This window comes from Pocillopora damicornis, chromosome 3 (assembly GCF_964200805.1).
Source record: "Pocillopora damicornis chromosome 3, jaPocDami1.2, whole genome shotgun sequence".
Taxonomy (NCBI): Eukaryota; Metazoa; Cnidaria; class Anthozoa; order Scleractinia; family Pocilloporidae; genus Pocillopora; species Pocillopora damicornis.
In genome coordinates this window covers 22,764,505-22,783,344 of record NC_142672.1, presented here as the reverse complement: position 1 = coordinate 22,783,344, position 18,840 = coordinate 22,764,505, and the positions used below count along the sequence as shown (strand labels likewise).

General features: G+C 39.0%; 1 protein-coding gene across 3 annotated transcripts; it reads right to left on the bottom strand.

The window, feature by feature from the left end:
* Positions 1–649: 649 nt before the first annotated feature.
* On the bottom strand, positions 650–18,330 carry LOC149048857 (uncharacterized). Of its 3 annotated transcripts, none has more exons than XM_089200997.1 (10): positions 18,217–18,330; positions 13,840–13,890; positions 13,551–13,616; positions 12,575–12,634; positions 12,116–12,277; positions 11,586–11,663; positions 11,042–11,109; positions 6,657–6,749; positions 1,821–6,106; positions 650–1,339 (listed from the first exon to the last, which is right to left on the bottom strand). In XM_089200997.1, exons 2-9 carry the CDS (start codon positions 13,886–13,888, stop codon positions 1,847–1,849), a joined length of 4,836 nt encoding a protein of 1,611 aa, XP_089057123.1. In that variant the 5' UTR covers positions 13,889–13,890; positions 18,217–18,330; the 3' UTR covers positions 650–1,339; positions 1,821–1,846. The 3 variants fall into 3 exon arrangements, with proteins under 3 accessions (XP_089057123.1, XP_089057124.1, XP_089057125.1); XM_089200998.1 differs by lacking the exon at positions 18,217–18,330 and adding an exon at positions 16,549–16,646; XM_089200999.1 differs by lacking the exon at positions 18,217–18,330 and adding an exon at positions 15,899–15,909.
* Positions 18,331–18,840: the final 510 nt, after the last annotated feature.

The following is an 18,840-nucleotide window of genomic DNA, read 5'->3' as shown; positions in this document are numbered from 1 at the left end:
AGTGCAGAGGGAACATGCTTATCATTACTATTTGCATTATAGGGAAACAGCCTTAGTCCGTGAAACAAAGCAACAGGACGAAAATGTAAAAAAAAAAAAAAAAAAGCGCAATGAGAGCAGTGTTGGGTCACGCGAATAACTTTCCAGAAAATTATTTTCAAGGACAGATGAACATTTTATTTGTTATGGCGTATCATTTGATGTTTAATTGTGGTCAAACTTCTAAGAACCCTTTTATCGAGTGCACGCTTAAAGTCATACCCTAAGGGAAGGGAAACTAAACGAGGGGAACTAAAACTTATTGAAAAGATTCGAATTCCCCTCGAGAAATCGAATTTCATTCAATCCAATTTCGCAGAGGATGTTATAAACAATGATCACCTACAACCGCATCCGACCAGAAAATCACAAAGCATGAGCTTCGAATCCTTCATTTTTCAGGGTAATCCCTAAACAAGATGTTACCGGGCTGAGTTCCATCATCAAGGCCCGGTTGTTCAAAGGTTGGATAACGCTATCCACTTGATAAATCGTTATCCGGTGGATAGCGCAGTACGTCTTCTTAACAGTTATCCACTGATTTATCCGTTGGATAGCGTTATCCACTCTTTTAAAAACCGGGCCCAAATCTATAACAAAGGACATTCTGTTACTGAATTTTTATTTTCACATGAAATCAAAGTCAAAGAGATTACAATAACTTTCTGAGTCAATACTGTGCCTAACTCGCTACAAAAACTGTCCCAATAAAAAGGGCTTGGTGAAAGAAAAATCCAACTCGAGGAAATTTAAAAGACCCAAGGATCTTGACATGATATCAAAACTCTCTTCTAAACACCAAAAACCAAAAACTAAAAACTATAATAAAGATAATGAATACGAAAGCGATCTCCGCTGTAATGAAGTTAACATGAAGTATATATATATATATGAAGTATATATATACACACATATATGATTGTCACATATTCACAGCTATAAACTACAAACTTTAACATTCAGTTTGCATAGAAACTCCCTTGGTGCTATTATTAACCGACAAAGGAAATTGCAATTTAAAAATAAATTCAATTTTACAATGAAAATGAAACATTCGTAAGATTGATATTAAAAAACATCACATGTCTCTTGGCGAGATAAACGTCTTCGCTCTACAAATAAAGTAAATGATCCTTTGAAATAAATTCTCTGCGAACAAATCTTCGAGGTTTAACTTCTGTCTACTCATTCCAGAAAGAATTGAAGAATTCGCCAAAATTATATCGCTGAAAATATTGAAGAAGTTGCCAAAATCCATCAACAAGGATCTTGTCTCTTCTACAAACAGGATAAAAGGTGTCTGAAAAGTAAATAGAAAATATTCATTTTAAAATAGGTTTGAATACGCCCCTGTTTAACACACCGATATTTGTAGATGAGAAATCGAAGGAGTCAGCGCAGAGAACAATTAACATTTTCGATGCAAGCTAAACGTGGCAACAGCACTGACGAGCAAATATTCTTTTCACTCATTTTGATATACATTGTACACAAACTGAGATTGATATCACGTCATTATGTTTATTATTATACATCCATGGAAAGGTTTTGGTTAAAGTCTTCCTTCAACTCAGGATATCATTCTTCTGCTCATTGCAAATCATACGTTGTTATTGTGTGACTAAAAACAAAAGGCATAAGAGCCGTTACAGTTAGCTGCTCAGAGCACTAAAATTGAATGGCAGAAACTTATAGCTTGGCATCGATGATCACTTCCCTTCGTGCAAATATGATGTGCGCTTAATTCAAAATATATCATTAATGAATATTTGCCTACTTACATTTGACAATATCCAAACTCTTATCTTCAATTTAATTCCAGTCTGACGTCATCCCCAATGAGTACAAAGGGTGCCCAGTACTTCACATCGCTGAACTCTTTAGACTCTTTCATGCTCTTCATAGCTTGGTTAAGAGCTTCACTTGCAAGCTTCCCAGTAACCAATTCTTTATAAAAATGTTTCATAAACGCAAGAGTAGCCTCGTCATCAATCGCCCACAGAGACACGAGAACAGAGCGAGCACCGGCACCCAAAAACGCTCTTGCAATTCCAACAACTCCCTCAGCCTTAATCTTCCCACGACCACTGTGGCAACAACTTAACACAACCAGCCTTGCCCGTATCCGAATATCCAGCACATCTTTCATTGTTAGAATAAAATCCTCTTCAACAAAGGGCTGTGATGAGCAAGTACTTCGTGGCGCTAAGGCAATTTCGCCTGTTTCCATTCGGCCATGTGCAGCAAAGTGCACCAAGGCAACAGAGGGAAGTCGCCTCAACACTTCATCTTTTTTTGCTTCTTCACCTATAAGCGGATCAGCGCCAAGGATTCTCCCGATGATCACTACTTCTTTTCTCGCACATGGCAATGGATCGAGCGTCCTCTCCTCGAAAAGAACCCCCTCCAAACATGGATCACCCACGAGTAAAGCACTTTTCTTATCGTGGAAGTCGTCTGAGTAATCGTTTATCAACTTCAAAGTAGTCAGGGATGGAATCGTTCGAACTCGGAAAGAGTCGCACAAATAATTTGACTCGGAAGCCATTAATGCAGCAAAAGGGATTGACCACAATGAACTCTCGGGAACAAAGATAAGTTCATTGCCATTGATGAGATCACCAATCGGCTTAATGATAACGTCATACAACGTCTGTAAAGCAGTTTTCGGTGAGCATTCAGGAGAGAAATAAGCACGACCTGACCTTTTCTTCACCAATTCTTCTGTGCAGGGCTCATCAAGAGAGCGATCTTCGCATTTAGTAACACCTCTTTTAAACTCTCTTGATACTGTGTTCATTAAGCGTGCAATAAAGGTATCGACGTCTTCGAACGAGCTATAATTACTTATTTCAATACTTCTCAATTGAATGTCTTGGAAGCTGTTAATAAACCAGTGGAATATCTTGCGTTCCTTGTTATCCACAGCCATAAAAACTGTATTTGAAACAGCACCGCTTTGAAGGACCTCAAAATCAGAATCCCCTTGAGTGTGAGGCCGAGGCTGTATTTCTTCCAACCCATACCTATAACAAATGAGATCATTAAGAGCCTGTGCACGTCCCTGTTCAGCAGATAGAAGCGCATTTGAAATTTGTTTTTGTTGTAAACGAAGACGCCACAAACAAATATATGCGTTTCTTTGCATGTCGCGGAAGCTAATCTTGCAATCATCTCTGAACCGCAGATTGGCTCGGATAGCGTCAAAAATTACCACACAAGAACGATAAAGGTTGACAGCTCTTTCTAGATCTTTCAGCTCCCAATACACATTGCCGAGATTGCCGTAATTCTTTCCCTCTTCAGCCTTGTTTCCAACTTCTTGGGAAATTTCTAGACTACGTTCATAATAGTGAATGGCTTTTTTGCAATCTTTTTGGCTATGATAAGCATTCCCGAGATTGCAGTAACTCTTTCCCTCTCCAGCCTTGTCTCCCACTTCTTTGGCAATTTTTAGATGACGTTCATGATACTGGATGGCTCTTTTGAAATCTCCCAGGTTATGATAAGCATTGCCGAGATTGCAGTAACTCCTTCCCTCTCCAGCCTTGTCTTCCACTTCTTTGGTAAATTTTAAATGACGTTCATGATACTGGATGGCTCTTTCGAAATCTCCTTGGCTATGATAAGCATTGCCGAGATTGCAGTAACTCTTTCCCTCTCCAGCCTTGTCTCCCACTTCCTTGACAATTTTTAGATGACGTTCATGATACTGGATGGCTCTCTCGAAATCTCCTAGGCTATGATAAGCATTGCCGAGATTGCAGTAACCCTTTCCCTCTCCAGCCTTGTCTCCCACTTCTATAGCAATTTTTAGATGACGTTCATGATACTGGATGGCTCTTTCGAAATATGCTAGGCTATGATAAGCATTGCCGAGATTGCAGTAACTACTTCCCTCTCCAGACTTGTCTCCCATTTCTTTAGAAATTTTTAGATGACATTTATGATACTGGATGGCTCTTTTGAAATCTCCTTGGCAATCATAAGCAATGCCGAGATTGCCGTAACTCCTTCCCTCTCCAGCCTTGTCTCCCAATTCTTTAGCAATTTTTAGATGACGTTCATGATACTGGATGGCTCTTTCGAAATCTCCTTGGCTATGATAAGCATTGCCGAGATTGCAGTAACTGTTTCCCTCTCCAGCCTTGTCTCCCACTTCTTTAGCAATTTTTAGATCACGTTCGTGATACTGCATGGCTCTTTCGAAATCTCCTCGGCAATGATAAGCATTGCCGAGATTGCAGTAACTGATTCCCTCTGCAACCTTGTCTCCTACCTCTATGGCAATTTTTTGATCAATTTCGTGACACTGGATGGCTCTTTCGAAATCTCCTTGGCTATGATAAACAACGCCGAGATTGCCGTAACTCTTTCCCTCTCCAGCCCTGTCCTTTACTTCTTGGGCAATTTCAAGACCACGTTGATGATATTGGATGGCTCTTTCGAAATTTCCCAGGTTATGATAAGCATTGCCGAGGTTACTGTAACTGATTCCCTCTCCATCCTTGTCTCCCACTTGTTTGGCAATTTTTAGATCACATTCGTGATAGTGGATGGCTCTTTCGAAGTCTCCCAGGTTATGGTAAGCATTGCCGAGATTGCAGTAACTCTTTTCCTCTCCAGCCTTGTCTCCCACTTCCCTGGCAATTTTTAGATGACGTTCATGATACTGGATGGCTCTTTCGAAATCTGCTAGGCTATCATAAGCATTGCCGAGATTGCAGTAACTGTTTCCCTCTCCAGCCTTGTCCCCCACTTCTTTGGCAATTTTTAGATGACGTTCATGATGCTGGATGGCTCTTTTGAAATCTCCCAGGTTATGATAAGCATTGCCTAGATTGCAGTAACTGTTTCCCTCTTCAGCCCTTTCTCCCACTTCTTTGGCAAATTTGTGATGACGTTTATGATACTGGATGGCTCTTTCGAAATCTCCCAGGTTATGATAAGCATTGCCGAGATTGCGGTAACTCTTTCCCTCTCCAGCCTTGTCTCCCACCTCTTGGGCAATTTCTAGATGACGTTCATGATGCTGGATGGCGCTTTCGAAATCTCCTAGGCCATTATAAGCATTGCCGAGATTGCAGTAACTGTTTCCCTCTCCCGCCTTGTCTCCCATTTCTTTGGTCAATTTTAAATGACGTTTATGATACTGGATGGCTCTTTCGAAATCTTCTAGGCTCTCATAAGCATTGCCGAGATTGCAATAACTCTTTCCCTCTCCAGACATGTCTCCCACTTCTTTAGCAATTTTTAGATGACGTTCATAATACTGGATGGCTCTTTCGAAATCTCCTTGGCTATGATAAGCATTGCCGAGATTGCAGTAACTGTTTCTCTCTCCAGCCTTGTCTCCCACTTCTTTAGAAATTTTTAGATGACGTTCATGATACTGGATGGCTCTTTTGAAATCTGCTAGGCTATCATAAGCATTGCCGAGATTGCAGTAACTGTTTCCCTCTCCAGCCTTGTCCCCCACTTCTTTGGCAATTTTTAGATGACGTTCATGATACTGGATGGCTCTTTTGAAATCTCCCAGGTTATGATAAGCATTGCCTAGATTGCAGTAACTGTTTCCCTCTTCAGCCCTTTCTCCCACTTCTTTGGCAAATTTGTGATGACGTTTATGATACTGGATGGCTCTTTCGAAATCTCCCAGGTTATGATAAGCATTGCCGAGATTGCGGTAACTCTTTCCCTCTCCAGCCTTGTCTCCCACCTCTTGGGCAATTTCTAGATGACGTTCATGGTACTGGATGGCTCTTTCGAAATCTCCTAGGCCATTATAAGCATTGCCGAGATTGCAGTAACTGTTTCCCTCTCCCGCCTTGTCTCCCATTTCTTTGGTCAATTTTAAATGACGTTTATGGTACTGGATGGCTCTTTCGAAATCTTCTAGACTCTCATAAGCATTGCCGAGATTGCAATAACTCTTTCCCTCTCCAGACTTGTCTCCCACTTCTTTAGAAATTTTTAGATGACGTTCATGATACTGGATGGCTCTTTCGAATTCTTTCAGGATCTTTTGGACAGGTCTTTGAGGTAGCTGTTCGTTGATATGTATATTCTAAGGTTTAAAGTTAGAAATATTGAAATCGTCCAATCGTAACTTTTTAACCCTTGACTTAACTATCCTTAATTATGTTTCTCGATGGCTTATTATATGAGCCAGACTTGGCGTATGGTGCTATTCCATTTATCTAACCAAGCTAGCTGGACGTGGACTGAGGATATTTCTTTTCTGAGCCTCTTCACTAATGAGATGAAAACTGTCTTGACCCAGTGGACGTTGTTCGAGGTTCACAAATGGTAATATATTTGAAGTTAGCAAAACACTTACCTTCGGAGTCTAAGAAAATTGACTAAATGAATTCAATAATGATGAATAGTCAATAAACAATATCAGAGTGAAAAAAAAAAAAACATGTCAACAGCGCTCTGGCAACGACTTCTGCGAAACACAACTGGCCAACCGCCTTAGATTTTAGACATACTCCAGGTATCACAAACATAACAAGTGCCTTCAAATATTTATCTATCGCTCCTCCATGCAAGTGTCACTTTCTGTGTTACCTCTTGGTTTTTATTGAATTTTAAAGTCGTAAACGTTCTCTTACCTCGAAATGAATTCTCGTTTCATCTGTGCCATCAGTTAGTTCATTATCACACTCGCTCCACAAATCAAGTAACTTCTTATTGGTACTGTTAACCTTCAAAGGGTCAAGTCAAATAATTTGCCTTCTAAAGAGTTTCGGGTCAGTTCTGTTTACACTAAAATTTCAAACTCAACCCGGTTAATAGCAGCATTCACTCTGGTGCTACGAAAATTGGCAGTAGCGGCACTATTGGCACCGCCATCACCAACATTATCTCCACTTCCAGCACCACTACCAGCACAAGAAGCACTGCCAGAATTATCATGAGCGTCATTAGCATTTCCATTGCCACCGCTGCTGCAACCTCAAGCACAACTGCCAGGACCACCGCCAACACCAATGCAAGCTTCCCTGCCACAGCCTTCAACACTGCCTGTGCCATTTCGTAGGCAACTCTCAACACCAATACCGACCACTGTCACCGCCACCGCCGGTGCACTACGAGTGTGTGGAGTCAGCCGCACATTTACATGTATTCAATGTAAGCCCTATTAGACAAATCCTTTACCTGAATGGGCGAGTTTAAAAAACTCTCTGTGTATGTGAACTACTCTTCCATTCCTCAATTTTACTTGGGCAAAAAATTAAAGCGACAAACTAGGATTTATAAGCTGACAACCCAGGAGCCCGGGTGTATTTTTGCCCAAAGTGGAATAGGAGGTTAGACAAAAATTGTGTCGAAGATTCTCATGGCCTAGATCAGTTGTGTTGATGAATATATAAGCTTATATGTGAATGTGCGCCTGACTCCACACACTTGTGGTGACTGGAGCTGGCAATGACATTGCCAGTGGTGCAAGCAGTAAGGTTTTAACTCCAGAGATAGGACTTGAAAGCAAAGGGAATACAGAGCTTTGTGTTTAGGCTTGAGGTTTGATAGGAATTTAGAGTTGTTTGGCACATACTGTGTATAGTAGCAAGAGCTGATATGTGGCCGTCCGAGGGATGTCAGGGAATAAGGCTAACGCACGCACACGGCACGTTCTAACACGCTAATGGCATGACAGGCTTACCGTGTTGATATGCGCATAAAAACAATTGATTCTGGAAAGCATGGTCGTAGCAATTTTTCATATCTGGCTGACACCGGTAGATCTTTGTTTTTAAACACGCTATTTTTTTTTTTGACACGCTAAGTTCCTTTGTTTCCTTAACACGCTAGCTTTTCTTGTACAACCCAGCTCACTTTGTTGCTTGTGTTTGTCAGCTCCTTAAATGTAAGAATGGCGTTTACTTTGTAACGTATATTTCTTACAGAGTGTGGGCGAAAATGAAGATCTTCTTTCCTATTCAAAAGTTGTAATAAAAGGGAAACATTTAGGGTAAATCACGGCTCTTTCCCTCAGGATTTTCATAAAGATTCAGAGAGCACGACGTGTTTCACAGGGTCCAAAGGAGCCCAGTTTGAACAAATAAATTACTTTTTCAAAAAAATTAATTCTTACCTTGTAAAGTATTAATCCCTATCGCTTCAGGCAGTTAGTAAGCCCAGTACAGAATCTCTGTTACTACTTTAGCAACAGATTTCCGGCTCCATGTCTCCTGAACGACGTGGTCGCTTTTCGTCACTTTATGCAAATCGGCATTTTTTTAATAAATAACCGCTAGTTAGCCGGCGCAAAACGAAGGCTCCCGAACGAAGCCGCGTATTATTTACTGTACGCCGTTCTTACCAGCTCTTAGTCTTTAGCACTGCTCTATATACCTTGCGTAACGTAACTGTAACGCGAGGATAATTAAAATTAAAGTTGTCGAAGGTATGAACGAGTTTTTTAGTTCGTAAACTGAGCAAATTTCAAGTTTCAAACTCCTCTGGACCCTGTGCGTGCATTCAGTTGCTTTTGGTTTCCATAGTTACGTCATTTACACTATAGAACGTTTACACTTCGTAGTCGTTCATTATCACGATTCAAAATGCAATCACAAAGTCATGAATTCTCATACTTTCTGACCGGCGAAAAAGATTCAGAATCCCTGGAAGAAGATTATTTTAGCCCCAGACCAGTAGAAGAGGAAGATTATCAACTGGACGAGTACGGATGAAACTGATCAGGAGATTGACTCCGATGTTGACTCTGACTTTCCGGAGTATGATGCATCTGAGTGATCGAAAGTGCGTTCATTTTCGGCTAAAAGATGTGGATGTGTACTTGGAGATCACGGAGATCTATGCAGCTCTACTATTAAAAATTGAAGGCATCGTCGATTGCCGAAACAACAATATTTAATAGATAATTACTGAGGTTCGCAGCATTATACCCAATAATGCTGCGAACCGAAGTAATTAACTATTATAATTATTGACCCTCATAAAATCCTATTGTTCTCTCTCTGCGTTACATCGACGATTTCAGTCGCCCCTTCATACTGATGTTTTGGTACACCAACAATGCAACTGGCAAGCATTGTCCAGTAATAATACAAATTGCATAATCCTTTTTCATTCCCCAATTCAGCCATTGTTAACTACTTGCAAAGATGATATAATCATTGACTCTCATGAAATCCTACTATTTTCTCTCTCCAACAATGCAATTAGCACGTATTGTCTAGTAGTTATACAAATTACATAACCCTTTTCATTTCCCGGAATTTAGTCATTGTTAAATCCTTGTAAAGATTATGTAACTTTCCACATCTTTCAGGTGTGTGATTGAATTTCATGCAAACGTAATTTGCATTGTATATTAACGCAATGCACTTGGTTATTTGAGTTGTTTGTTGGAAGGCAAAGAGTTGCTACTGTTTTGAAGCTTGATGGAGGATTCTTCGGAAGACGAATCTGCCATTTTCATAACGCAGAGCCAGAGGTCGGAAAATGTCAAGGAAAAAAATGAAAAACTGTTTAACAATGATGTTGAGCAAAAATATGATGGACAAAGGGAAGAAACAGGGTTACAGGGGTTAAGCGAAAAGGTTTTAGACGAAAACCAGAGCGAAGATTATAATCAGTCACTTGTAATTAGTACTCACAGTACGAAAATTGTTATTTCTTACAAGTGAGAAAGACTGTCATTGTCAGATGTGCCCTAAATAAACTGTAAAATGTTTCCGTCTGTACGTCTCCTGGAATGGTACTTCTCATGGTGTATTCATTTACTTTTTAACTTCAGATCTTTATCATAAATTATGCGCGGACATTCGCGAATTTTCAAAAATTACTGAGTGGAAAAGTAACGAAGTAAATACCACAGTCATGCAGTAATATTAAAAATATTGCTGGAAGCAGGCTGCATTATTAAAAATATTGCAGTGCAGCCAGCCCACTGCAATATTGAACGTTTTAGCGCGTTTAGGATTACCCCTGATAATTTCCCTGCTACCAAAAAGGACCGCCACCGTTTTCCTCAGACAGTTGGACTTGACTGAATATGAATACTTTCTCAGGCTGAAATCGCCGATATAATGCTGAGAGAGAACAATAGGATTTTATGAGGGTCAGTAATTATAAATAAATAATGCCTCGGAGACTAATAGAACAGACAAACACGGTGAGAACACAATTTACCATCAACGAAGTAGCCATTCGCTTTGCATCATATAGGTTGCTCTTATCATTTTAAAAAGCTTGTGCTTGCTACCGTCAAAAGTTCATGCACGATTTCAAGAGCAGAGAACTTTGCTCGTTCGGCCCGTGTTTTGCAAGCTGTTTTAAGAAAATGAAGAATTCGAAAATGAAGAATTCGAAAATGAAGAATTCGAAAATGAAGAAAAAAACTCAAACACAGTTTTAGATGATGGACAACAAGTCGAGACTTTCCTTTATGTTTGGCGATTTAGCGACCGAAGTTGCAATAGATATTAAGTATCATATCGGTGAGCTAAAAAGCCTTACAGCTTAGGACGTATTTCTTGTATAAATCGAAAGCAACTTTTACCTTGAGAGGCGTGTTATAAAATTGACAAGGTCACCGTGTTATATTGTGCAAAGTTGCAAACAAGATCTTAACAAGTTCCTTTGTTTCAACCGTGCGAAATAAGACAATTGCTGCGAAATTAATGAGGCAAGTAACCAACACGCAGCTAACCTGTTAAAAGCTAGTTCTTTTGTTTTAGCGTGCGAGCGTGCTGTGCTTGTGCGTTCACCTTATTCCCTGACATCCCGTGGAGGGTCATATATAATTAAGGGTATCATTCAGATAAACGTTTGAACCCAGTACTGTTTAAGATGATTTTTGTTGTTATTGGCCGTCTTCATGACAAAGTCGTCCGGTTTCTCCAATTCGTTTATTTATCAGAGTCAACAGCATATGGGAACCGCCTACTTTCCGCTTTTTTACGTGAGTAATTAAATGAAAGGAATTTCCAAAGCAGTATTGGCTTTTTCTACATTCGTCAAAGGATACTGCCAATCCTTTCTGACACCAGGTAATGGCTTCTTGATACAGTTGTTGCTCTACACATGCGCTGGCCCCTAAAAAAAATTGTAAACAATTGTATCAAGGAAGATCATTTTTCCCATTGCGGATACTAAAACACCTCAACTTGTACTTCTGTTTTAATCTTACAAATCTTAACTTTAAGGCATTACCCAGACCTTGAAATCCTTGTGAAACATCGCAGTTTAGATAATAGATGTGATGATACAGCAGCTTTTTTTATTAAATTATCAGAACTTACAACTTTATCTGAAACACTCTAAAAGTAAGAGAATTACTTTTCAAACTGAGAAATTTGGAATTTTCATTTTGCTTTTGGAAGAGGGTCTGCCAAAAGCAAAGTCAAAAATTAAGCCATTACAATTAAATTGTGAAACGATCCAAGAAGATCAGTCAATGTCGAACCCCAAACAAAAGCTGTTTGCTTGAATGGTCAACTGGTCAAGAGTCCAACCTTTTGGTCATTCTCGAAGACTATTTCTGCATGTCTCAGGAAATGCATAAAACTTACCGATTTCTATTGCTTCGATGAAAGTTGGTGCCAATTGAACAGACACTGTAGCATCATCCAAAGCTTCTTGAAAATTTCCTAAAAAAATAATTTCATGTGAGTACGGAAGTGCAAATTCTCAACTTTCAGAATTGGATTCTACTTTAAACGTATCAGCTAATAATGTTTTCTCAGTGCTGGGTAATTTGCCAAATTAGCGAGAAAGTCTTGCAAGAGCATCTGAATTTAGTTCTGTTTGTTTTTCATATATCTGATTGGCTAGTTTGAGGTTCACAATTTTTAGTGTCAGGTGTTATTCCATCTTTCAATTAGCCAGTGGGCGAATAGAAAATCGGCCAGAACGCGTGATATTGATGACGGGGCCGTGCATTGAGCCTGTCCGAGTCATGTCAGTACTACCTTCCTATATTACCTTGATTGGTAAGCAACAAAATCTTTCCTTCACGCACACGATTCAAAGTGTAAACGACTGTATTAAATCTCTGTCAAATGAATACAAAACTGGTCAAGAACGATTGATAAATTCTTACCAAGAAGAAGCTGAGCCGCTGCTCTTTTGCTATAGAGTTCGGCGTTTAGTTTGATATCTTTGCAGTACACTTGCAGTCCCTTCGAGTAAAAGTGTACTGCATCGTTGGTTTTTCCTTTGCTGTACTTGTTGTCACCTTCTTTTAAGTACACCTCCACCATTGCTAACGGAAAAGTAGAAAACATCCATGATATAGAACATAACTCAATAGGGTTGCACAAATTAGTAGCCAGACATATACAGTTGTACAAAATACCTAGGAGAGTGAAGTTGAACTGGCTTTCAAACGTTGAAGTCATTTTGTTGACTTGAAAAATATGTCTGCATTTTTCCTGTTACATGATCGCCAGGCGGTACAGGTTCCTTTGTGTGCCTCTCTTCAAAGGATAGCGTAACCCTAATTGACTAGATAACCATACCTCATTGAATAGGTTGTGCTTATTTTAGCTGTTATTCTTACCTTTTAGGGTTGCATCATCAAATTGCGATGTACCATCTGACGGTGAAACGGCCAGAACGTCTATGACGAGAGAAAAATGATCAGACAAGTATACGGAGGATAGGGATCTTTCTGATCTCTCTGTTGGCCTCCAATCATTGTGGCATGATAGCTCAGCCACTGAACAGTTTCAAACCTAAATTGTACCAAACCAGCTGTGATGTAAAAAATCAGATACGTTGCAACATTTTGCTAACATAGACAAACACTGATAAGTTATTCAAAACAACGTGTATCGGGGTATTTGGAGAAATAGTCAAACTCGATCTCCAGTGTTTGATATATCTTTTCCATCAGAACTAAAATAAGATGTAGAAGTGGCAAAATAAGATTTTGAATAAGTCAGCCGTTTAAAGAAGATTCCCGACCACGCGCCACGGTACTGACATGCTATGTTATCAAACACTGATTAACGAGTTTATCGAACAGATATATATTGATCTTATCGACAAAATCAGCAAAAACATCAGGTGCTGGACTCTAATCGAGGCGTGAGTGAGAGTAAAAACGATAGAGACCCGAAGATGAACAACAGAAAAGTAGATGAAGAGGAACTGATTTGCCTGGAGAGAGGTACTGGGGACACTGGAAGCGAAAAAAGATCGCTCTGGTGGTCCCTTTTGATAACTTTAGGTAGCCAATTGAAAGGCGCGAAAAGGACAATATTTTTAAGTTTTTGTTTTGTTTTTTTTTTTGCTTTTATGTTCCTTACGAGATCGCATTCAATATTCTATATACTCTGAGAAATATGCTATCCTAAAACTTGGGTTATGACAAGCAGCTGATAACTTGATACTTCCAGATTTTTCTCTCAGCATAAGAGTTTTAGTGTGGAACTGAGTTTGCCTTTAATTAAAAAAACGGCATCTGAAACAAGAGAATAAATCACACAATAAATTTGTGTTGTGACTATGACTTGTAAGACTACTTTCCTCACCTGCCTGAAAATCATCAGCTAAATTCAGCTTTTGGTCACCGGATCTGACCTGACGTTCCTCTGCAACTGGAAAACAAAGCATCACGTTCATGGTGAAAGCTGATTACTCTTAAAAAACAAGACCTTTCACGAGCATTTCCCAACTGGTTTTAATTTTATTTTCAATCATACTTGAGCGAAACTGTCAAATATTGTGTTTTGTCAATCAAGCCTCAAACTGGAAATGATGATCATGGGACATTTTCTAAAACAGAAAGTTAACTGTAATTAACCTGTTTTTCTTTCTTACCGTCTGTAGATTTCTCATCATCAAGGCTCACCTCACCACCTTCCGCCATCACTGCAAGAGAACCAAAGACTCTAAAACTTCATGATATCAATCTTAGCGGCTTTGGTTGTATTAAGCTTAAATCGAAAAGGAAGGGCTTTCAACATTTACGCCTGCTTTGATTTGCAGAGCATACCTTAGCCCACAACCAAGCCATAGCCATGATTCCTGATTAATTTAACTATTAGCCCTTTTAGCTAAAAATCCAAAACAATCATTTCTTCGTTCACCCGTCGTTTGTCGATTTTTCATATTAATTTTTCTGATAATGATATAAATGGGCGAAAACAATAAAGACGTTTTAGCCGGATTCCACAGTTATTTCTTGAAGAAACTTCAAGGTTTTCACTGAAAATGAAACTCCCAGAGAGTATATCGAGTCGCACTGTAATTGGAAAGTTAAATTAACTGGAAATTTAATCAAATTAACTCCTCTCATCATTGTATTATAGCTGTGTATACAAGAGTGTAGGTTGATCGGCGCATTGGGAATTATCACCTCTAAAGTGTAAAATCGATAATTCTAGGGGCTTGAAGGCTCCCCTAACTAACATCCAAACGCAGACCACACGACGTCAGGTGTTCACCATAAGGATCTTTTGAGCGAGGCTAAATATAAGTCAACAGCCAATTCTCTCAATTTGACACCATTGCTCAACGTCGGAATATAATTACAGTGCAAAAGAATATGTATTTCAAAAACTGCTGAGAAACCCTTGGGCCAAATTAACACGCGTTACTAGAATCGCTTAAAGATAAATGCGTGGACAGCTGTGTTTGTGACAGCGATAAAGATCATCTGAGTTCGAAGGTAATAAACACTTCTGCTACAACCAAATCCTCGCCTTACAAGTTGAACCATGTCGTAATCAAAAGTGTTCTTATCACAGCCTAACAGAAGTGAATATGATGTGTCCACGATGAAACTTCCCCTTAAAAGATCCAGTTTCAAGCACTACTATAGTGGGCCTTCTCATACACTCCGGAAATTTTTTAAAACATCTCAAGGGTAACAGGGAAATTACCCCGAAAGTGGGGAAATGGGGGATCCCCTCCATTAGAAACTGAAACCGGAACTCACGAAATTCGACTTTGGTTTATCATCCAGATATTTGGAAATTTCGTCCTAGAAACCTTATTGCCCATTTTTTCTGAATATAAATAAATAAAATGTAAACGCAGTATTTGGTTTCCCCCTACGGACTAGCTAAGAGTTATTTCTACGATATTGGCAAGGAAAAATTTGCAGTATGGTTTTGCTGACAGGTAATGATCGACAATGTGTCAATACTGGCAGTTTTCCATTAATTCTACCCAAATCCAGAATCTAACAGTCAGTTTTGGTGAATAACAAATATATCATCAGCATCTGGAATTGTTTATTCTTTTGTTAGATCCACGGTAATCGGTGAAATACCCGCGAACGATTTATCCAAGGATTTACGTAGGTAAAGGTGCAATGAACTTATGGTTTGATGTGTTAGGGCTGATGACTACAGGAGATGTAACTAAATTTGTTATTCATCTGCAGTTTTCCTCGCTCTAAAGACGATTGCTATTAACGTGACCTTGCGTAAATTAAAATGTATCCCGACTAAGATACAGTAATGAACGCGATCAATGTCCCCGACTCTTCACCGAATAATTAATATTCAATGTAAACCTATACTGCTAAGCAAAATTTAAGTCCGACCCAACATTTTAGGACTTCAAGACTTCAAGAATTCAAGAGAATTCCACTATTTTAGTGGTCTTCATTGAAAGAAGTGTTTCACTAAACGAGGTAATATTATAAATTTGCGGACACGTGTAACTGCAACCAGGTGTATGTCGCTGAGTTTTAGGGGAATCCTACTACACCCAAAAATTCTTACCCCAGAGTTTCCGAGTTCTTTTTTAGTTACCTTCATGCAGGATTCTGGAAATATCTAACTGCAATTATGGACTTGCCTCGAGGTACCTACGTTTGCGTCGCCAAGTCGGGACGGCGACATCATTCATTACATCTGCAAAATCTTACCTCGGCGTTTCCGACCTTCTTTTAAGTTTTCTTACCAGCCTTACCAAAGAGTCAGAGAGAAAAGCTAATGTAATAAACCCACAGCAACAGTTCCGCTTGTGAGACAATGCACATATCCACAGTTAACCGTTGAAAGTGAGCCAACAATCTAACCAACCATTCACGTAGAGAAAATTTAGAATGAAGACATGGGATGTAATTACATTTAAATAAATGAGAACTTTACTCTGTAAAGTGATAATCTATCGTCTGTACAACCCTCGACATGTTAACTCAGGTCTCTTTCCAATTAGTAAGTTCATCGACCAGATTTATGCCCATTTAGTAAAAATTTAATGTGGCATTGTGGATCTGAATAAACCTAACGAAGCCAATTTCACATCTCCGCCGCCTAAGAATTTTCACAATGACTATTTGCCGAGAAACAAAATATTGTGGGTAAAATTACAATGCTAAAAAAAAAAAATTAAAAGCCGCGCTGATATTGTGAGCTGACAAAATTCACCTATTTCTCAATTCATTCAAAGAAGGATTTTTCAAAACAAGAAAAAATATCTACACTAGCGGACATCTGTAATTGCACCTACGTTTGTGTCTCTGAGTTATCAAGAGGGCGATATTATTCACATATACCACAACCAAAATCTTACCTCGGCGTTTCCGACCTGTCTAGTTATCTTCACTAGTCTTTACAGCAAGACTTTGGAAATATCCCACTGAAGCTGTCAAAATGTACTTGCCTAGAAAGCATATTCAAGAGGGAAATTTCCCAATATTTTAAGGGGGCTCCCCTATTTTTAGAAACTGAAAGGGGAAATCTTCGTCACAAAAAGCATAACTCTATTAGTAAGCTCATTTTATTTTTTCCGCAAATTTACATAGTGAAAAGAAGTTTCAATTTTGTTGTATGGTTTGCTTTATTGATATCAGGTATGCACGTAACTAATAAAATAAATACCAATGGACGGATTCAATTTGTCGAAGTTTCTAAGTTTTAAAAGCGAAATCGAATGCTAATAAGTGAAATGGGGACTACAGCGGAAAACTTGACGTCACTGTTATAAATTGTTGTAATTTGAATTCACTTCTGAGCTTTTGAAACCAATTAATAATTTATTTCTAATCATGTTTGGTTTTTATCTTAAGGAATAGCTTTCTTATGTTATATTCAAAAGGGATATTTCCCAATTTTTTTAAGGGGGCTCCCCTAGTTTTAGAAACTGAAAGGGGGAATCTTGTGTCGCCGAGTCAGGAGGGCGAAATTATTCACATATACCACAACCAAAATCTTACCTCGGCGTTTCCGACTCGTCTTGTTTTGTTCACTAGTCTTTACAGAAAAAAACTTGACGTCACTGTTATAAATTGTTGTAATTTTAATTCGCTTCTGAGCTTTTCAAACCAATCGATAATTTATTTCTAATCATGTTTGGATTTTATCTTAAAGAATAGCTTTCTTGTGTTTCTTGCCAGTTAGGCGTGTTTTTTTAGAGATTCATAGCAATGGAAACGAGATCAGCCATTTTGTTTTTGTTAGTCAAACCTTGGACCGATTTTTCTAGTCTTACAAACTTTTTGCCTTTTGAGTTACAAATAATTTTGAGTCACTAAATGAAAGCAAAAGTAGAGAACAGACACAGGGGAAATCATCAGTTATGATATCATTTGCTGTCTTTTCGTGTAAGGCTTAATACGTCATGAGTTTAAATAAATTTCCCAATATTATTAGGGAGCTCCCCTATTATTTTTAACTCGTGAATTGCGCATGTGCAACACGAGTTTATAGCGGGTAGTGTGAAAATGAGGTCGCTCGATCGCTCTTTGGGCTGTAAACATTATGCAAATGAGCTACGCTCGTTAGCTACTGTTAAATTGCTGTCCATGTTTTTTAAAGCTCCTTGAACTCGTATAAGACCCTCCTAAAACAGTCTTATTTTGTGGACAGAAAAATTTGAAAGCTCAGCTATTCACAGATTTTCTGTGCAAAATTGCAGACCAGACCAGATTTATGCCTGTTTATATTTAATGTGGCATTGTGGATCTGAAAAAACCTAACGAAGCCATCTGAGTCGCCGTCTGAGAGTTTTGACAATGACTCTTCGCCGAGAAATATACTATTCTGAGTGATATTACACTGCTAAATAAAGTTAAAAGCCGCGCTTATAGTGTGAGCTGACAAAATTCACCTACTTCTCAATTCATTTAAAGAAGGATTTTGCTAAGCAAGACAAAAAAAACATACATGAGCGGACATTGCACCTACGTTTGTTTTATCAGGAGGGCGTGATTATTCACATATACCACAACCAAAATCTTACCTCGGCGTTTCCGACCTGTCTAGTTTGCTTCACTAGTCTTTACAGCAAGACTTTGGAAATATCCCACTGCAGCTATCGAAGTATACTAGCCTGGAAAGAACGTTTCAACCTTTTAAAAACACGTCAAAAGGGAAGTCGCATTATAATTAGGGGATTTCCCTACTTTTAGAAACTGAAAGCGGAAATCTTTGTTACGGAAAGCGTAAAGCTATTAGGAAGCTCACTCCATTTTGCCTGCAAACGCACATGGTCAAAAGAAGTTTCAATTTTAATCTATGGTTTGCTTTATTGATATTACGTTTGCAGGTAACTAAAAATTAATACAAGTTGACGGATTGTTGGAGTTTCTAAGTTTTAAAAGCGAAGTCGAATGCTAATTAGCGAAATGGAGACTACAGCGGAAAACTTGACGTCACTTTTATGAATTTCGCCACCTGTCAACAATTTATCATTAAGGGGGGAGGTTCTGAGGAGTTTTGGGTAGGGGGAACGGAGAGGGAATCAGTCTTCGGTAACAGAGTATAAAGGCAGGACTACACAGAGGAGATGATAGAGAATGCAAGCGTTGTGATTGGGATCAGGAGGTCGCTGACAACCAGAGTTCTGACAACAAGATGATACTTG